At 46.1% G+C, this 21,218-nt stretch overlaps 1 protein-coding gene across 4 annotated transcripts in view; it reads right to left on the reverse strand.

Annotated features, from left to right (window-relative positions):
* The window catches only part of UBE4B (ubiquitination factor E4B), a 1,139,522-nt gene that overhangs the window by 756,992 nt on the left and 361,312 nt on the right, over positions 1-21,218 (reverse strand). For all 4 annotated transcript variants that reach the window (XM_078642268.1, XM_078642270.1, XM_078642267.1 and 1 more), the window contains one exon: positions 19,936-19,992. In XM_078642268.1, coding sequence (XP_078498394.1) covers positions 19,936-19,992 — 57 coding nt within the window. The remainder of the gene's footprint in view (positions 1-19,935; positions 19,993-21,218) is intronic.

Genomic DNA, 21,218 nt, shown 5'->3' on the forward strand with positions numbered 1-21,218 from the left:
AGATGCATATTGCTAAGTAGCATTTTCCGTTCAAGGCATATGAGCTGCAGATTACACACTATGCATACATTGTTTAGCAGTACCCCTCCTAGCGGCGACCACCAGTATCTGTTAAAGTAGTTTGAAATAGTGTTTTGAGTACAGCCTGGCCCACAGTAGCTTGTTGTTTACTTTGCACATCTACACAATAGTGTTTTGTGAATGTATGCGGTATAGACCATGTAGCTGCTTTATAAATATTTAGAGGAATGTTCCCTAAACATGCCATTGAAGCCCCTATCTTTCTTGTAGAGTAGAATTTAGGAGGAACACATAACTTGCGTTTAGCTTTGTGGTAGCAAATTTGTATGCATTTGACAATCCACCTAGCTATTCCAGATTTTGATATGGGGTTGCCTTTGTGTGGCGGTGAGAAAGACATGAAAAGTTGTTTTGTTTTACGAAAGGGTTGTGTTCTTTCAATGTAGTAAAGCAATGCTCTTTTGACATGTAAAGTATGAAGAGCTCTTTCTCCAACTGTTTGTGGCTGCGAGAATAATACAGGCAACTCTACAGATTGATTGAGGTGGAAGGGAGAAATGACTTTAGGAAGGAATTTTGGATTCGTTCGCAGAACAACCTTATTATGATGCATTTGCAATAAAGGTTCTTGAATGGTTAGTGCTTGCTGCTCACTAACTCTTCGTAGAGAAGTAATAGCTACTAGGAAAGCAACTTTCCATGTTAAGAATTGTAGCTCACATTTATGTAAAGGGTTAATGGGAGGTCCCATGAGCCGGGTGAGAACAATGTTTAAATTCCACACAGGTGAAGATGGTGCTCTGGGACGAATTATTCTCTTGAGGCCTTCCATAAATGCTTTAATGGCAGGTACTTTGAAAAGTGATAGATGTGGTCTATTTTGTAGATATGCTGCCATGGCAGCAAGATGCAGTCTAATAGACGTGTAGGCTAAGTTAAATCTTTGGAGGTGTAGTAAATAGCCTATGATGTGTTGAATAGACACATCTAGGGGATTGATGTTGTTGTTATGACAATATGTTACAAAACGTTTCCACTTAGCTGCAAAGCATGCTCTAGCGGTGGGACATCTAGCTTCCTTGATAACGTTCATACAGTCAGGGGGAAGGTTGAGGTAACCAAATTCTAGGACTTCAGGAGCCAGATTGTATGGTTGAGCTGAGCTGGGTCCGGGTGTTTGATTTCTCCATGGTTCTGGTTTAAGAGGCGTGGAGATAGGTATAGCCTCTGGTGCGGTACTATTGAAAGTTCCAGCAATGTGGTGTACCACGGTTGCCTGGCCCAAGTTGGATCAACTAGAATGAGAGTTAGGGAATGTTGCTGCAGTTTACGCACCACTAGTGGAATGAGTGGGAGAGGTGGAAAAGTGTATGCAAATCTGCCTGACCAGTTCATCCAGATCACATTGCCTTTGGACAGTAGGTGTGGATATCTGGTGGCAAAGCTTGGGCATTTGGCGTTTTCGTGCGTGGCGAAGAGGTCTATCAGATGTTATCACCACATCTGAAAGAACGGTGTAAGAACTTGTGGATGAAGTTCTCACTCGTGGATCTGTTGGGCCTGACAGCTCAACAGATCGGCCATGGTGTTTTGTACTCCTGGAACATGTTGGGCTAAGAGGAAAATGTTCTGAGGTATAGCCCTTCTCCATATGCTCTGTGCTATCTGAGATAGTTGCAGAGAGTGTGTCCCGCCTTGTTTTTGCATATAGTACATGGCGGTCATGTTGTCCGTGCGGACTAATACAGCCTTGCCCGATATTTGCTTTTGAAATGCTTTTAAGGCTAGGAATATGGCTAGTAACTCCAGGTGGTTGATGTGGAGTAACTTTTGTTGTGGTGTTCACCTGCCCTCGTGGTGTGTTGCAGTAGGTGAGCTCCCCAGCCGGAGAGCCATGCGTCCGCTGTCATGACTATTTGAGGAACTGGCTCTAGGAACGGTCGCCCCTTTGAAAGGTTTTTGGTGTTCCACCATTGCAGAGAGCGGTGAGTATGACCGTCCACCAACACTAGATCTGTTAATTGACCTTGAGCCTGGTTCCATTGGCGTGTTAAGCACTCTTGAAGAGGACGCATCTGGAGTCTTGCTAGAGGCACTATGAATATGCAAGAGGTCATCATCCCTATGAGTTGCATGAACACTCGAGCTGGAAGAGAGTGTTGTGGTTGAAATCTTGTTAGAAGAGCTTGCATGTTTGCTATTCTGGCAGGAGAGGGATAAGCTAGCGCTGTTGAGGTGTTTATTGCGGCACAGAGGTATTGTTGTATGTGGGACGGTTGCAGATGGGACTTGGTGTGGTTTACTGTGCACCCCAGGTTGTGGAGTAGTTGGATAGTGGTGTGAGTGTGTTGTACACACTGGTTGTATGAGCTGGCTTTTATGAACCAGTTGTCGAGATATGGGAAGACGTGAATGTGTTGTCTTCTTAAGTGTGCTGTTACCACCACTAAACCGAAACAATGGGTATGGCTCTAATCAGTAAGGCTGAGCCAATAAACGACAAAACAACCAGAAGTGCCAGTACTGATCGCTATTCAAATAGCTTTGATGGACACATACACTAATATTAATGTTCTCATTGTACATAGATGAATATTTTTCCTTCTTGTGGTGTTTACACATTATGAATTCTTTCTAAGAACATGGCGTGAAGTTTTTTGTAAAATTATTTATCATTTTTGCAATTAAATAAAGATAATTGATTTATCTGGACATAATCTGACTATTAGTGTATGTGTCCATCAAAGCTATTTGAATAGCGATCAGTACTGGCACTTCTGGTTGTTTTGTCGTTACCACCACTAGGCATATGGTAAACACTCTTGGTGCTGTTGTGACTCCGAATGGGAGTACTTTGAATTGGTAGTGCTGACCTTCCACTACAAATCTGAGATACTGTCTGTGAGCGGTGTGAATGGGAATGTGGAAATAGGCATCCTTGAGATCTATGGTAGCAAGGAAGTCATTTTGTGAAAGAAGAGTAAGGACCTGCTGGAGTGTGACCATGTGGAAGTGGTCTGATTGTATGTATTGATTTAGGGGTCTGAGGTCTAGAATATGCCTTAGAGAGCTGTCCTTCTTTGGGATAAGAAAGTACAGGGAGTAAACTCCGTCGTTTTGTTGGTGCAGTGGAACTGGTTCTATTGCACTTTTTTGTAAGAGGGATAGTACCTCCTGCTTTAGTAGTAAAAAGTGTTCTTGTGACATTGGGCGCTGTTTGGGTGGTATGTTTGGGGGGGGGGGGGTCGATGTTAGTTCGAGACAGTAACCTGATTGAATTATTTGTTGCACCCACCTGTCTGATGTGATGTTGGTCCAGACCGGAAGGAATTGTTGCAGCCATCCCCAACTGGAGTGGAATGGTGTGGGGGAAGTGGAGGGAAGTCGTTGGGTAGGGGTGGAGGCAGAGCGGGAATTGTTAGTTTTGCCTCTGCCTTTGTTATTGTTACCCCTGTAACCACCTCTCTGGTAGCCTCTAGTGAAGGTGGATTGGGTAGGGCTTTTGTAAGAAGTGGAGGGGCTAGCGGAGGATTAGCCTCTGGTGTTGCCTCGATAAGATGAGCAACAAAAGAGGCGTCTGGGAGCTTGCGACTGCAAGGCTCCCATAGATTTAGCTGTGTCGGCATGCTTCATTTTCTCAAGGGATACGTCGACATTAGGGCCAAATAAGTGTTGCTCATCAAATGGTTGATTGAGGATGGAACTCTGGACTTCAGGTTTGAAACCTGAAATAGGTAGTCATGCATGCCTTCGCAAAAGTACACTGGTGTTAATTGCTCTTGAAGCAGTATCTGCTGCATCTAGGGCACAACGGATAGAGGTATTAGTGATAGTTTTACCTTCTTGTATGACATCATTGGCCCTATTTTTGTATTTGTCTGGGAGATGCTACATTACGGATTCTAGCTCATCATAATGTGCACTGTCGTACCTTGCTAATAGTGCATGAGTATTGGCGATGCGACAAATGTTTGCCGCCTGTGACGCCGTTAGTTTGCCAGAGGCGTCAAGGAGTTTAGACTCCTTATCTGGGGGGGGGGAGAAAGTGCCATCTTTCTTGCCTTGGTATGCCCCCACTTTTTTCTGAACTGCTGATGTACTTTGACTGAGTGTGCCCTGGGTCCCTGCCAATCGGGTACCCAGGGCCTGTGTTCCTTCTCTACAAAGAAAAGCTATGCTGAAACAAAATACCCAATTGGCATCTCTGGCCCCTGTCAGCCCCTAGTAAATGGTACCCTAGGTACCCAGGGCATGGTGACCTGAGAAGACCCCTGAGGGCTGCAGCACTTATTGTGCCACCCTCAGGGGCCCTGTGCCCTGGCTCCCACACACTGCCTTTGCAGGCTGAGTGCCTAAGTACAAAACTAAAGCAAGAGTCCACATGGCACACATCTCTGTGTGCCATGCCCACAGAACCCACTGCCCTGGCATATTTCAGTCACCCCTCTAGCTGGGTGTCCTATGCCAGCGGTGAGGGCCCAGGTGCATGAGCCCTGTGCCCCTACAGTACCCAGGGCCATTCCTGGGCACTGTAAGTGCAGTGTTGCCATGTAAGAGTATATGGTGCTGGGAGGTTGTCATTCACGAACTCCCCAGCACCATAATGGCTTCACTGAAGACTGACAAGTTTGGTACCAAACTTCTCAGCACATTAAACCCGCACTGATGCCAGTGTGGGATTTAATGTAAAATGCACGAGAGGGCATCTTAGAGATGCCCTCCAAAAACCCCAACCTGCAATCCACGTCTGGGCTGAGTGGCTGCAGAGGCTGCCACACAGCAGACATGTTGCTGGACCCCTCGGTGGAGAGCCCCCCGCTCTCCTGGGTCTGCAACAAAGCACATCCTGGGCGAGGTGCTATGTCTCCTCCCCCAGGATGGACAGGGGGAAGCTTCAAAGGCATATCGCCTCTGAGAGCTTCTCTAGACCATTTGCTGTACCCAGCAACCAGCCCCCCACCAGTCCTACCCCCACTCTGGCGGGAAGACTGGTGGGAAAAACTACGTCAGGAAGGGGGGTGTGCCAACCTGTGCCAATTCCACTCCTCAGGTGGGGGAGGAGAGGTGAAGCACGACCCAGGGCTTCGCCATCTTGTAGATGGGGAGTCCTGCCCAATCCCAGCTAGGCTCCTGCCCCCCTCCCACAGGAGAGGAGCAGGCCAGGGGGTGTACTCACCCCAGGACAGGGACCCATTGGTCCCTGCCCTTGCCCTACCTGTAACGCCCTAAATTTAGTAATTAGGGGTTCCCTCAACCTTCCTTCCTCAGATTCCGATATCAAAAAGAAGAAAGAAGATCAAGAAGAAGAAGAAGACCCGCCGTGCAGCTGCTAACAACAGGACAACAACAACTGACTTGGCCCCAGCCCTCACGGCCTGTTGATCCTAGAACCTGCTCCTGCCTAAACCCGGTGACCTCCGGGGACAGCAACCTTGGGACACCCAGAGGACCTGCCAGCCTTGACCCTCTCGACGATTGGGACTCCCACTAGCAGAGGCTCTGCTGCAACAACCAACCTGGTGCCCACCAGGAAGCTCCGGACCAGCCCACTCTGCACCAGCCGAGCCCGGGCCGGGCCAACCCGAACCAAGACCACGAGGAGGTCCCCCCGGCGACTGGGACCCGAAGTCCAGTACCCAAAGACCCTCCTCGATGAACCAGCCGACACCTGCAGACTCAGAACCAGGGGCCACCCCAACCAGCCACGGGTAAGCTTTTCCGACACCCAAAGACACCCCAAGACACCCCAGCACCCGGCGCCCTACAGCCCCCTGTGCCTCCCTTTGGGGTACCTACCTGTGCTCAAACATCAAGAAAGGAGGGAGAAGGAAGAACATTTGTTATTTACCTGTAAACAGGTGGTTCTCCAGTATTGGTGTCTTTCATAGATTCACATGCTTGAATATTCCCCGTCGTCGAAGTGGGAGTCCCACGGTACATAAAATAGCAATAATGCTAAATATACATATATATGTGAAAACATAATACATAATAAAAGAAGAGGAAACTACAACTGAAAACCTCTAAAACAATTCCTACATAGGAATGCATGGTAAAGAGAAAAAACCACTTGTAACATCAGTGTCATTATGTAAGTCCAAACTACAGCAAATCAGGCGCAAGCACCCTCTAGAACCTTCTCCTCAGAAGCTCCAGTCCTCAGATTTTCGTAGCACCAAAGAGACCTAGAGTGCATGAGGAGAAGAGAGCCTCTGAGGGGAGGAAAGGGTGGGTCACATGTGAATCTATGAAAGACACCAATACTGGAGAACCACCTGTTTACAGGTAAGTAACAATTGTTCTTCTCCAGTATTAGGGGTGTCTTTCATAGATTCACATGCTTGAAAAGAATAGAGAGGAGTAACCTCCGTAGAGCTGAGATTGCTAGGCACATATGGAAAAAGCCAAAGGCAGTAATAATACAGTCATGTAAACATTATTAGCAATCACTGAAAACATAAACGAGGAGGGAACAGAGGCTCACCTTATTTGAAAAGATGACGAAGCACTGCCTGTCCCACTGCGGTATCCGCTTCATTGATGGCATCCAAGCAGTAATGCTTGGTGAAGGTGTGCCTGTTGGACCATGTCGCTGCACGGCAAATCGGATGAAGTGGCACACCGGCAAACAAGTCGGTGGATGAAGACATCGCCCTCGTAGAATGTGCCTTCACTGAAGACTGCAATGTTTTGCCAGTTTGTTGATGGCAGAAGGTAATGGCTGAAGAAAGCCAACGGGCAATTGTTGGTTTGGTAACTGGATGCCCCTTACGCATTCGCCCATAAGCAATGAAGAGCTGATCGGACTTGCGGAAGGAGGCAGTTTTGGCAATGTAAAATTTAAGGCATCGTTTGATGTCCAAAGAATGCAAGCGCTGCTCTGCCGGAGACCTTGGGTCCGGAAAGAAAGTTTTTAGGAACACAGGCTCATTCAGATGAAAATCCAGAGGGGTTGGTGCGAAGCGCCACGCCATCAGGTTTGAACTGTAGATAAGGTGGCTTGATAGTGAAAGCGTGAAGGTCGCTCACGCGCCGAGATGAAGTCAAAGCCAAAAGCAGCGCAACCTTCCAGGTGAGTAACTTGATATCCGCCCTATGGATAGGTTCAAATGGTGACTTCATAAGTTGAGATAGGACAACATTGAGGTGCCATGATGGAGGAGGGCGCCGAGCAGGTGGGAACTTTCTGAAGAGCCCTTTGAAGAACTGGCGTATGATTCTGGACGAGCAGAGGGAGGAAGAGCCATCGTATCGGAAGCGAGAGATTGCAGCTAGGAAAACTCCCAAGGTAGCATGTGAAAGTCCTGACTGAGCGAGACTTAAGAAGAATGGAAGAAGTAGCTCCAGAGTAGAATGGATTGGATGGACATTTGCTGCCACGCACCAATGACAGACTCTCTTCCACTTGAGTTTGTAAGTTTTGATGGTAGACGGAGCCCTAGCATGAGCGAGGATGTCCCTGCATTCCTGAGATATGTTTAATTCTGCAAATGCAAGGTGCTCCGGTTCCATGCTGACAATTGTAGTGTGGAGGGATCCGGATGGCACACTTGGCCCCTGTCCATCGTTAGGAGATCTGGACGAGGACGCAGAGGAATGGGCTCGCACTGGGACAGCAGAAGCAATTCCGAAAACCATGCCTGTCTGGGCCAATGAGGGGCGATCAATAGGATGTGGCAGGGCTGCCTCCGCATCTTCCACAGCACCCGCGGTACTAACGGAATCGTCGGAAAAGCGTAAGCGAATAGATCGCACCAATCGATCAAAAGGGCATTGCCGCACGAACCGGGGTGGGGATGCCAACTTGCGTAGGACGGGAATTTTCGATTCTCTGGCGTTGCAAAGAGGTCTAGATCTGGGCGACCCCATCGGTGGAACACAAGATCCAGAGTCGGCTGGTGCAGTTCCCATTTGTGTGTCGATGATGTGGACCTGCTTAGAGAGTCCGCCAGGATGTTGGACACGCCCGGCAGATGGACAGCAGTCAAGGTGATCTGATGACGGAGAGCCCAATCCCAGATTGACTGGGTCAAGCGAGACAGGTGTGGAGACTTGGTTCCTCCCTGTTTGTTCACGTAGTGCATGCTGGTGGTATTGTCCGTTTGGATAAGCACTGACTCCCCGTGAACTACAGGTAGGAATGACTTGAGCGCTAGGAAGATCGCCATCAACTCTAGCCTGTTGATATGCCACATGCGTTGGGGCGGAGTCCACTTGCCTTTGATGGATAGGCCTTGGAGATGAGCGCCCCAACCCTCCAGAGAGGCGTCCGTCGTGAGCGTGAGATCTGGTGAGATAACGAGGAACGACGTCCCCGTCTCCAGATTGGCTGGCTGCGCCCACCAATGCAAACTCTTTCTCATGCGGGCTGTGACAGCAACTAGGTCGTTGAAGGACCCGGAGACCTGACGCCACTGTACGTCCAGTTCCTCTTAAATGGGACGGGTTCGCAATCTGCAATTTGGGATAAGTGCGATACAAGATGATGCCATCCCCAAAAACGACTTTAACGTCTGAACAGAAACGGACTGTCTTATTCGAATGAGGGAGACCAGACGATCTTCTGTTGCCGCTCGTGCGAGACAAACGCTTTTAATAGTTTCGTGTCTAGGATAGCTCCCAGGAAGTTTCTGGTTTGCAGTGGCGCAAACTGTGACTTTGACGTTGATGGCCAACCCCAGGGACTGAAACACCTGCTGACAAAGATGAGTGTCCTGACATAGTTGATGGTGGGATTGAGATTTGAGGAGGCAATCGTCCAAGTATGGAAAGATTTGAACGCCTTGGAGACGCAGGTGAGCCACCACAGCGGCCAGTACCTTCGTGAACACACGAGGAGCTGATCGTAGTCCGAAGGGCAAGACCTTGAACTGATAATGCGTTTGTCCCACTTTGAAACGCAAGTACTGGCGATGCTGTTGGATAATCGGGACATGAAAGTACGCATCTTGAAGGTCTATGGTGGTCATGAAATCCTCGCTGGATAGAAAACGCAGGATTTCCAGTAATGTCAGCATGCGAAAAGATTGGCTCTTGAGGAATTGGTTGAGAGCCCTCAAATCCAGAATGGGTCGCCAATCTCCGGTCTTCTTGAGTATGAGGAAGAATCGAGAGTAAAACGCCTGTCCTCTTTGATGCACCGGGACCACTTCGACTGCACCTTTTTGAACAAGAAGACGGACTTGATGGTAAAGCTCCTTGAGGTGTGGAGGAGGCAGGCCAGATGGTGGAGTACGAGGAGGAATCTCGACGAACTCTAAGGTATGACCCCTTCGTACAATGTCTAAAACCCAGCGGTCCGAGGTGATGGAAGACCACTGAGAATAGAACAGAGAGATTCGACCTCCAACACTTTGGGGATAACAAAAGTCATTGGCGCTTAGGAGTGGATCCGCGATAGAAGGACCTTCCCCTATAGGGTTTGGAGGACTTCTGACGATTGGACTGCTGCTGATTGGATGCACAACACTGGTTGTCCTGATTGTAGGGGCGGTACTGTTGTCCTCCTCGAAAAGTGGAAGAAGTGCCGCGTCCGCGTGCACCTCGAAAGGGCTGCTTCCGGAATTGCAACGTGCCCAATGACTTTGCCGTATCAGTGTCCTTCGTAATGGACTCCAGAGCGTCATCTATGTGAGACCCGAATAGCGATTCTCCATCATACGGCATATCAAGGATCTTGGATTGGACTTCCTGCCGGAAGGAGGTGGATTTTAACCAACCCTGGTGTCGTAGGGCAGCTGCACTTGCAAGCAGACGGAAACCTGTACCAGCAATATCGACAGCACAGTCGATCATTTCTTCCGATGCTCTCTGCCCATCCTGAAGAATCTGCAGAGCGTCCGCTTTGGAAGCCTCAGGTATTAGATCTACTAATGCAGATATGTCCGACCACATCTGCCGGTCATAGCGTCCCAAAATGGCCAAGGCATTGGCTGCTCGAACAGATGTGGAAGCCATGGTAGAGAACTTGCGGCCAATAGCGTCTAGGCGCCGACCCTCGCTACCGGGAGGCGCGGTGATTGGAGACGCTGGGTTCCGGGCTCTACGCTGTGCAGCTTGAGTTACTACTGAATCCAGCTTAGGGTGAGATATCAAGCATGCCGGAGAACCGGTTGGGGCCTTGTATTTCTTTTCAAGGCGCGGTACTTAAGCAGGTAATGTGTTTGGAGCGTGCATGAGTTTAATTCCTTCCTTCCAAACAAAATCAATTATTGGAATCGTGTGGACCTATTTGTAAGGCTTATTTTTTTAAATCGTAGAGGAAACAGTCCTCCTCCCGTTGCGTTCTAGGTAATTTGAAACGCTGAGCCGCTTTATCCATTAGTAGATGAAAACTGGCGATATCTACTGGAGGTGAATCACCAGAGTCTCCTGGCTGAGGAGAGGGCGTCTGCATTCGGTAATCGTCCCACTCCGCCATACCGGGTACGACTGCATCCTAGGCCGAATCCTCAGGGACCTCTCCGTCCTCTCGTTCTGGAACTGCCTCATCATCCGCATCCTGCGGATAAACAGTCGTATGAATTCTGATGGACGTCTGAACATGGGGCGAAGTTGTGGGCGGCAAAGTCTGTGGAAGAGACGGTGGAGGCTGTGCAACGGCAGCAGGAGATTGCACAGGAGTACCTTGCGGCGTTGCTGGGAAACGACGGTTGTAATCATCTAGCATATGCTGGAGATTGGAGATCAAGGACAATGGTAACGTAGCCATAGGGACTTGGACCAACTGTTCCTCAGGTTGAGACTCTTGGTCTCCGCCATCTTCGTCAGTGTCAGACTCCTGACATTTGATGATCAAATCAGAGGGACTATGGGCTGTCCCAAACGTGTCACCTTCATTTTTAGAATCAGTGTCATGCTCAGAGGTAGTGGCAAACATTGGAGAAGGTGGTTGCAGCTCTGGAGCAGATAACTGGTGGCACGGAGCCTTACTGCGACGTTGGGAAAAATCAGCAGTGCCAGAGGATCCTGAAGTCTTCAAAGGCACTAAAGGCAACGAGGCAAAGGAAGCCGGTGCCACCGTCGACGCTATTGACAACAGTGCTGTTTTGGCTGTCGACGAAGACAATTTGGAAGAATCCATCGTTGACGGTGTGGCCGTCGACGGAGTCGTCGTCAAGAGTTACCGTCGACGGGCGATCCATCGTAGACGAAGTCGTCGACGGTGCAGTCGTCGACGGTGCAGTCGACGACGGTGCAATAGTCGACGTAGGCAGAACCTCCGTAGACGGAGCCCTCGTCGACGGGGCTTTGGTCGACAGAGTCTTCATCAACGAGACCTTGGTCGACGAAGATTTCTTAGTGGCTTTCGTCGACAAGGAATTTTTCTTCGCCGACGAGGTGATGGGAATCGTCGACAAGGCAGGCTTGGAAGGCAAAGAAACTCTCGTCGACGTGAAGGCTGACGACAAGACCGTCGTCGACGAAGGAAAAGCTGATATCGTCGTCAGCGTCGTCGTCAACTTCATGATCAGGGTATAGACAATAAATGCACTTCTCGTGGGGGTCCTTATCAAAAAGACGCAGCTTCCCACAAGAAGAGCAAGGTCTGAATAAAGACTTCTTACTTGACATGTTGAGAAGACTGGAACTAGAAGATTTGAGGCAAAGAACTGAGCAGAGCTCAGGGAGACTCCCTTCACACGACGTGCGGTAGAAAATCTGAGGACTGGAGCTTCTGAGGAGAAGGTTCTAGAGGGTGCTTGCGCCTGATTGGCTGTAGTTTGGACTAACATAATGACACTGATGTGTTACAAGTGGTTTTTTCTCTTTACCATGCATTCCTATGTAGGAATTGTTTTAGAGGTTTTCAGTTGTATTTTCCTCTTCTTTTATTATGTATTATGTTTTCACATATATATGTATATTTAGCATTATTGCTATTTTATGTACCGTGGGACTCCCACTTCGACGACGGGGAATATTCAAGCATGTGAATCTATGAAAGATACCCCTAATACTGGAGAAGGTGTGATCCATTCAGCTTCCTTAAAATTAGTATACAAAAAATCAAATGGGGAAGGATCACTTGTCCTGCATAACCTGGGTATGCAATATTCTGACGTGTCCCAATTTAAAAACCCACAAAAACGTGTCTATTGGATGGAAGGGGCGGTATATCTTGGTTGTCCGCCTATTAAACACGTATCTGCATATCATCGGGTTAGTGATTGTGCAGCCTCCACCCAGAGGAATACCTCTGGTTAAAAGCAGTAGTGATCAGTGATATAATTAAACGGGTAATAACTGTAAAAAACTCGTACGCACCATTTTTTAGTACACCAGTTCATTATAGTGCGTAAGAGTCCTAATCACTCCCAAAACGCACAATAGATATTTTTAACTAACTCTAATCCAGACCTATTAATATCCGACTCTGGCTGTACGAGTTTTTTACAGTTATTACCCTTTCAATTATATCACTGATCACTACAAGCTTTCGAGGACCGGTTTCTGGCATTCCAGCTGTCTTCAGCCCGGCTTGCTTGAATCCAGTGGCAAAGTGAGTAAGGGACTCACGTCTGAGCATACCCTGCCACAAATCTGTCCATCACCACCCCCTTTTGTACCGCTTTGGCCGCCATAAGTGTGGCAGGGTATGCTCACACGTGAGTCCCTTGCTCACTTTCCCACTGGATTCAAGCAAGCCGGGCTGAAGACGGCTGGAATGCCAGAAACCGGTCCTCGGAAGCTTGTTTCCGGTCCAGGGAAGACATGGCTTGGCAGTTCGGGCTGGACTGTTCCCATGAGTCACAGGGTCAGACTGATTTGCATATAGCCATGTCTGAACTGGGGTGGCAGAGTGGGCTAAAGAATGGTGATGGATCAAACCCAGATCTTTTGACTGGGTGTGAGTGTTTGAATGGTTCAGATGCTCCGTCCATCACCACCCCCTTTTGTACCACCTCGGTGACAATGGCATAAATCAGGCCCCCAAAAAAGCTAATTAAAAAGTAACAGTTGGCTAAAAATGATGCAACAAAGACAACCATAGGCCAAAACGGCTCATTAGCTACTGGTGCAACTGCCCTTAAAGTACCTGGGAACAATTCACAATGGAGGACTTGAAAATAGTCTGTCTATTCCTGATATTAAGTGCATGACAGCAGGTTCCAGATGCTACACTCTGAAAAAGACTAATGCCCTTTTGATGGGTGGGAAGGGTTAAAGGGAAGTATGAAAATAACACAAGAAACAGATATTCTAGTGTCCATCTGTGAACTTCCTTGCCATTCTGACACTATGACCTCCCTCGAACTCCCAAAGGCTGAAAATCTGGTCATTACACTAGGCACTGACATCGGATCTCTCGCGCTGGTGCTTATATACCGCCCTCCCCAACCCATGCCCTCCTTTACACTCTCGCTAAGTGAACAAATGGCCAACTTCATCATGAACCACGCAAGGATCTTACTTATTGGCTATCTAAACTATTGGTTTAATGACATCCTTGGCAGACCACATGCAACCGAACTCCCCGAATTGCTTTCCAATCTAAACCTGTCCCAGCACCTATCTTCCCCTACCCATATAAAAGGACATACTCTGGACCAAATCTGGACCCACAATCTCATTCTGTCAGTGCGTTCTATCTCTCCCTGTATATAGTCTGACCACTATTTGATTGAATTCACGGCTACTTTTAACGGCAGGACCAAGACCCCTACAGTGGCGGGGGGCACGACAAGAAAGTGGCGAACCCTTGACAAAAATGATTTTATTAACACCTTAGCCAGCACCACACCTACTTTTAATCCCAATGTCAACACTATGGAACAGGACATAGCGGACTGGCTGTTGTCGGCCAGTGACATACACGTCCCTCTTACCAAATTTTCCGGTGCTAGATACTCTGATGCCCATAAGTGGTTCACCAGGGAACAAAAGGATCAAAAACTTAAGCTCCGTCAATCTGAGAGGAAATGGAGGCGTCACTATTTGAGCGCAGATAGACAGCAGTACCTGCAAGCTTGCAATGACTATTAAAAAAACTGTATTGACAGCTAAAGCTGCCTACTTTTCTACTAGAATTCTGAATGCTCAGAATAAACCAAAGGAAATTTTCCAAATTTTGAACGACCTGAGCAGTAATGAGAGAATTTTACCCACCCAGGCTCCGACCCAGGAACTGTGTTATTCCCTAAACAACTTTTTTCTGGACAAAATCACGGTCATAAAGGCGAGCATCCCACCTAATGCTAACAGGAAGTCACTGGATGACATCTCCAGAAATCCATTCTGCCTGAGTCACTTGTCAGCTATATGTCCTAACACGCTACTAGATCTCTTGACCCGTGTTAAATCTGTCTCCCCCAGTGACCGCTGTCCTCCTCAGGTCCTCAGGGACGTCTTCTCTGCATTGCCCCATAGTATTCTTCCTTTCCTGAACGAGTCCCTCAGTGAAAGGGAGGTACCTAGCGCCTTCAAAAATGCCACGGTAGTCCCACTGCTAAAAAACCTGGGGCTGACCCTGCAAATCCTTCCAATTATCGCCCTATTTCCCTTCTACCTTTCCTAGCCAAGATTATGGAGACCCATGTGGCCAGATGCCTTTCTAACTTTATAGAACAATCAGAATACTTGGAGCCAAATCAAGCTGGCTTCCGGCCTGCGGACTCAACGGAATCAGTAATCCTTGCGGTTATGGATACGCTGAGAGCTAATGCGGACATGGGGGCTTCCCAGGCGCTGGTGTTCCTGGATCTGTAGGCCGCGTTTAACACGGTGGATCACAACATCTTATTGAACCGTGTCGAACAAGCAGGCATGCATGGCCCTGCTTACAATTGTATCAAGACCTTTCTTATAGGCAGAACTCAAGCAGTACGCCTTGGCACATTTACGCCCCCAAGAGTATCGACCTCTTGTGGGGTACCACAGGGTTCCTCCCTTTCCCCTTTGTTGTTTAATCTCTACCTTAGGCCACTGATCCACTCATTAAAGGCTAGGAAGGTAACCGTATTTAATTACGCCGACGACCTCCAGTTGTTTTTTTCTCTAGACACCCCTAACTCTGTGCGGACTTTAAAACCACTATGCTCCATATCCAACGTTGGATGGACATTAACGATCTGAAGCTTAACTTGGGCAAGACGGAACTTGTATTGCCCGGGAAAAGTGAAATTAGCTGGGGCCCGCACTTCTGGCCAAGTGAATATGGTTCCCCCCCCTTACCGGCCAGGCCTTGTCTGCAAAAACTCCATTGGTTGCCGGTGGAGCAACGGTTTGCATTTAAATCGGGATGCCTTGCCTTCAAGGCGCTGCATTGCAATAACCCTAAGTTCATCAACGACATGGTCACGAAGCATGTCCCCATGCGCAACTTACATTCTTCCCACCTACACCTACTGTTCACCCCAGCCGTCAAACTCAAGCGACAGGGCGGCTGCAGGTTCTCCTACCTGGCCCCCAAATTTTGGAATTCTCTTCCATTGTCAGGAGCGGCGACAATCTACTGGGTTTCAGAAGGGCCTTGAAAACCTGGTTGTTTAAACAAGCTTACTAACAACCTGTACACAACACAAGTACACAGCAACAGTGCCATGAAACCTTTGGTGACCGTGCGCTTTATAAGCTTCTGATAACATAACCTAACATAACCAATCAAGTATCAGAGATTAGAAACCTTTGGAAATCTGTGCACTCTAAATAAATAAAACACATTAATGCAATCCACATTAATCTCTACAAACGTCAATGATGAATATACAGTTTTCAAAAGCCACCAATCATGCTTTCAATTTTTGGACTACATGAAAAGTCACAGACCAAATTTATAATTTCATAGGATTTATAGTTATGACACACTATAAAACCTGCTACTTTAAGGCATGTGTCCACCATATATGAATAGCAGTTTTAAACCCTGAATAACCTGAAATTAAATTTGAAGAAAATAAGAAGAATATGGGGTTTAATGGAAATAAAACTAATCCTAGAACAAGTTGAAAAAAGAACATTTCTTGTTTAAACTGGATTTATTTTAACCCGTTGGGTGAGTGGGACGCCCCCCGGCCGTCTGATGTCACAGTGGGCGTGTGCGGAGGACGGCCGAGGGCCGTGCGAAACACGCCCACACATTAATTCCCCAGCACAGCGGCTGAATTTGCGCCGCGGTCAAGGAGTTAACCCTTGAGAAGTAAACAATAGGCCACTTGTAAGATCACATGCTCACAATGGACGACAATGTATGTCTCTATATAAGAAAAACAAATAATTTGTGGATTCTTCTGGCTGCGGCAATTGCAACACACAACAGCTGTCTTCCATTAATCAGCTTAGTGTCTAAAAAAAGACAGTGGTTCCAAAGGTTGTGAACAAGAGAAGCTATTACTAAATTAAGATTTCACTGGAGAATTGGATATCTGATGGGAAAATGTGAATTGAGCAGAGCACCAAAATATCTGTTTCATACAATATCTTTGTGGAGAAAATCCATCCTGCATCTATCTATAGCTGAAAGCTTGACATCTAACCAGATCAATTTATCATCCAGATGAATCAAAAGAAAGCGCATCATTTAAGGATTTATTTTGATTTTATTTAGTGTCTTTTATATAACGCACAGCTACCCCAACGGGGTGTCCCGGCGCTTCAGTGTATGTACAGAATCTCACTCATGGGGAATTTAGCAGAAGAGGTGTGTTTTCAGTGCTTTGCGAAAGGGTAGCTCCTCCTGAATAAGCCTGATGTAATAAGGAAGCTTGTTCCATTGGGAGGAGGCGCATACCTGAAATGTTTTCCCCCAGAGCGAGATTTTTAAAATCTGGGGGTGCAAAGCAAATTTTTTGTGCTGGATCGAAGGCATCTGGTGTTACTGTAAGGGCGGAGGAAAGATAAACCGAGCCCTTTCCCTTGATTGCACGATGTGCTAGGGTGAGAGTTTAAAATTCTACTCTTTTTTGAACTGGCAACCAATGTAGCCTTCGTCGATGAGGGGAGATATGCTCTTGAAGAGAGATGCCACAGACCAGCCGAACAGCCGCATTCTGGACGGTCTGTAGCCGATGACAGAGGCCAGAAGTAAGTCCAATATACAAGCTGTTGGCATAGTCTAGATGGGAGGTTATTAGTGCCTGGACAATAGTTTTTCTGGTGTTACTGGGAAGGAAATTAATACATTTTTTGAGCATCCTAATTTTTGGGAAGCATGCCGCAGTCAACGTCTGAACTTGGTTTTGGAAGGAAAGAGTGGTGTCCCATCTAACCCCCAGATTTTTTACAGATTTCTTGGGGGAAGGGGGCATGCTTAAATCCTGGGGCCACCAAAGGTTCGAGTCCAATGGAGAAGGTTGGTGAAAGAAGAGGACCTCAGTTTTCCGCGCGTTGAGTCGAAGAAAGTTATTGTCCATCCAACAAGCGGTTTCAGAGACAGTCTTAGTGGATCAAAAGTGAATTGATTTGGGGTGTCATAAGAAAATAAAAGCTGGATATCATCGGCATATGAGGTTGCCTTAATTCCTGATTGCGCAATGAGCTCAGCCAGGAGAGAAAAATAAACATTAAATAATAGAGGGCTGCATGCTGAAGGATGCATGTAAGAGGTTCAATAAATTGTTGAGAGCCAGATAATGAAACTGAAGCAAATTGCTCTAATACAGACTTGAGTTGCAGTCCGTGCTAGCAACAAACTTACTGGCACTATTGTCATGGAACTGCTTAAGAGTGCCTGGAATAATTTTTCAGGGATTGAAGGAAGGGATACAATAGTCTAAAATAGGAGACCTGGAATTGAGGAAAGAACAGTGTGATCAGACGAGAACAGAAGGCTCAAAAAGCAGATTTGGCAAGGCAATAATTAGGAATTCAAGATCACCTCTGAGTTGCAGGGTCTCTTGAGCTTCTAGAGAGTTAATGAATCAGAGGAGCATGAATGATGTACACAAATATTACAAACTAGTAAAATAGAAACACATAGCTAAGCAACCTTCCAACCACAAAGTATATCAATTCTGACACCGAAAATAATTCTCTGTGATGAACAAACATCTATCAGAGTTACAATGTCTGACACTGTATGGTTCAGTTGCCAATAATGCACCATGACGGTGCCTGCTTAGTGTATCTGATTCCTTACCACCCCTAGCCTCCATTGGTAGGATGCAAAAAGGACTATTCTGTTCTGAATAGACCATTCCCACAGATTAACAAGCAGGTGACAGAGGAAGTGATATTCATATTACATCTGGTTGTTCAGGTAAATGATAGCAGCAGGGCTATGGAATGGAACAAAGAGGAAGACTAGAGACCAAGAAAGATTACCTCAAGGTCAAAGTGAGTGATTTGGAGGGTTTTGTCTAGAGCTGAACACATGGGGGTTGGAAGCCTTGAAAATAAATTCCTCAACCATACTGAGACAAGCCTGTTGTCACTATTGTTATCAAGGCACTCCTGCCGAAACGCACGTAAACCCTTTCACACGATAATGAATTATGTTTCCATGAACTAATTCTTTCTATTCCCAGTCATATGTATCCATTATTTGTAGACTGAACTGTAACTTATCTGTTAAATGTTTTTATGATTTACTCTGAGGAATGATCATTGTCGAGGACACTATCTGTAAATGATATATCATGATTATTTTTCTACAACTTTACATAGTTTATTCTAAATAATTTATGAAAAAATTAATATATTTTGTCGTATAACAATAACGGATGTTTTTCAATTATTACATGAACTGATGCCATTTTATTGATCATCTGTTAGTTGCATTGTTGTACGCCTCCACCTGTTTTTTTCAATTTTATTTCGTATTTGCTCAAGTTGGTTTCTAAAATACTTGAATTTTTGCCTGCGCTTAGCAAGTCACCTTGTTTTCAGGGGCCCCAGGTTTCTAAAATGAGGTCACTATGGTTATCTGCATATCTAATGCTACGAACACGGACTACCATACACTGATATTTTGCCTACTGGAATGGACATGTATATAGTTAGTGGACAGGGATCTGAACGTTAAATAAATAATTTTGTGGGGCAAATCGGTTTTGAAGATGAAAGATACTAACAACAGCCTCACTTAGAAGCATACCAGTTCTACGACTGCAAATTCTATTATTTTCATGCCCAGCTGAAGTGACACTTAAGTCACAAAACAAGGCAAGGTTAAATTGGCAGGGAGAAAGGAATACATGAAAATTGTGGAAATAGAGCATAACCCAAAGTGGCTCCAAATGTCGGTTTCTTAATAAGGTAAGTGTAACAAAGGGTACTTAAAAACTGCCACACGTAAGTGCTCAACCTGATCTCAATCAAACTCTTCCACCCCTATTTTTGCTAACAAAATCAAAAGCATATGTGTAAAACCCAAGGACTCTAGGAGACCCTAAACAGGCTTGTGAGGTTGCGGGTTCCGTAAAAGACATCAGAAGCACTACCCACAAAATAACACAGCAATCCTGCACCTACACTGCACATGCTATACTTTTTTAAATGATTTGTCTTGTTTAGTTCATATTCTTTCAGAATGGGCTGTACTTTCCCACTCAAGTGCACCTTTTATTGGAGAGGAGGATTCAGGTGGGGGTGCAAGAATTGGCCCTAACATCTAGCAATAACATCATGCATGCCTTGCTTTAGCCATAAAAAGACAAAACAAGGCCACCAGATAATCTGCACAGGACTACATTCCTGCTTGAATATCATACCAAACATAAGCCCACGTGCTTTTTAAACTGAGGCTATCTCATTCCTGGCAACTGCTGAAATGCTCTGCTATGCTCAAAGAAGGCAGGGTGCTAAAGCCCCAAAACAACAACATAAACTGGCAACACATTTAACTAAAAAACAAAATATACAATACATCTATAGCGATTTAGAATCTTTAACCCAGAATGATTTAGCTACAAAAAGTGACTCTTATGAGAGTGCATGATGGAATATTGCAGACATTCCCCAAAGACAGGCACTTACCAAGCAGCAAACAGGGTGAGTCTTCCCAAACTTAATCTCACACAGCTCAGCCAGTGCCTATGAGGAATAAGCAGATTTTCATTAAGATGAGCAAACAGTTGGAAGGAGCGGTAAGAGCTAGAAGTATCCATGCAGCCACCAGGGGTTCAAAAAGATAACTCTCCCATTTCTTTTACCACTTCATGTGATTTTATTATCATATCAGTGTGTTTCGCCTTAGGCCCTTATTGAGGATGGAGGCAGCAAACGGCCTTCAACTCAGTATTTTTTTACTAAACAGGAGAGGTCTCGAACTTGTTTAACACAGTAACGTAGTGAATGTATTGGTCCTCAAAAACAAAGATCTGCAACAGTGTGCTGAAAAAAACGTTTCACTGAATAAAATCTTATTTAGAGCCTGGCAAGTGACCAGCCAGCCCTCAGTTCATCAGAGTCTATAGCCTCCACTGCTCTGGAGGAATACCTCCCAAGATCATCAAGAGATCCCAACCTGCAATGTAGATCTCTAAAGTCTTAATTACATCTATCAGTACAGCAGTTGCAGTGAATGCTGTGAATGTTGCCAGGCAAAGCAATTAATCTTGGCAAAGCATTTTGTGTTACAGAAACAAATCCACACTTAGAGAGGTTTATTTCTGGCACACAAAAAGAAAATGGCCTGAAGCCAGGACTGGGACTGCCATGCCTAAATTGGTAACGCGACCATCACTGTGAAATGTTGGTGATAGCTTAGCCGATGAGCCAGCTAAGACTCGGTCATTACAAGCATGGTGCTTACTCCACCTCCAAGAGCCAAAGGACTACAATTTTCACAGGGCAGAAGAACCGCTATTTTAGTGTGGTTCTCCCACTCGGCCAAACCCTAAATGACTTCCCAACATTCTACAAGCACAATCCATGAATAAACAAACACCTACTTCAAGTGTAAAGCAGTCTATGGCCACCTATATAGTGGCCTTCCGACTTATAAATATAATTTCACACAAGTTTTATCAGGAAACTAGATAGGGAGGAGGACATTCATTTAAATCAACAGGATTAACCTTGATTTCAAAAGCGCACACCACGGGGTCTTAGGACAATTCATAATATTATTCATATCTTTAAACTTTTTTTAAGGCTCACTTAGTATGTAGCCCAACTGCCTGGGTTAACTGGCGATGAATGGTTTCTATGTCAAATCTTTCCAAATAAATACTAACATATAGTAGTGAAATACTACCTCAAATATTTATTCAAGTTCCCAAATTGTGGAATGTTCCCGCTAAAATGCATAGCTGGAG

This window comes from Lissotriton helveticus, chromosome 5_1, assembly GCF_964261635.1.
Source record: "Lissotriton helveticus chromosome 5_1, aLisHel1.1, whole genome shotgun sequence".
In the NCBI taxonomy this organism is placed as follows: Eukaryota; Metazoa; Chordata; class Amphibia; order Caudata; family Salamandridae; genus Lissotriton; species Lissotriton helveticus.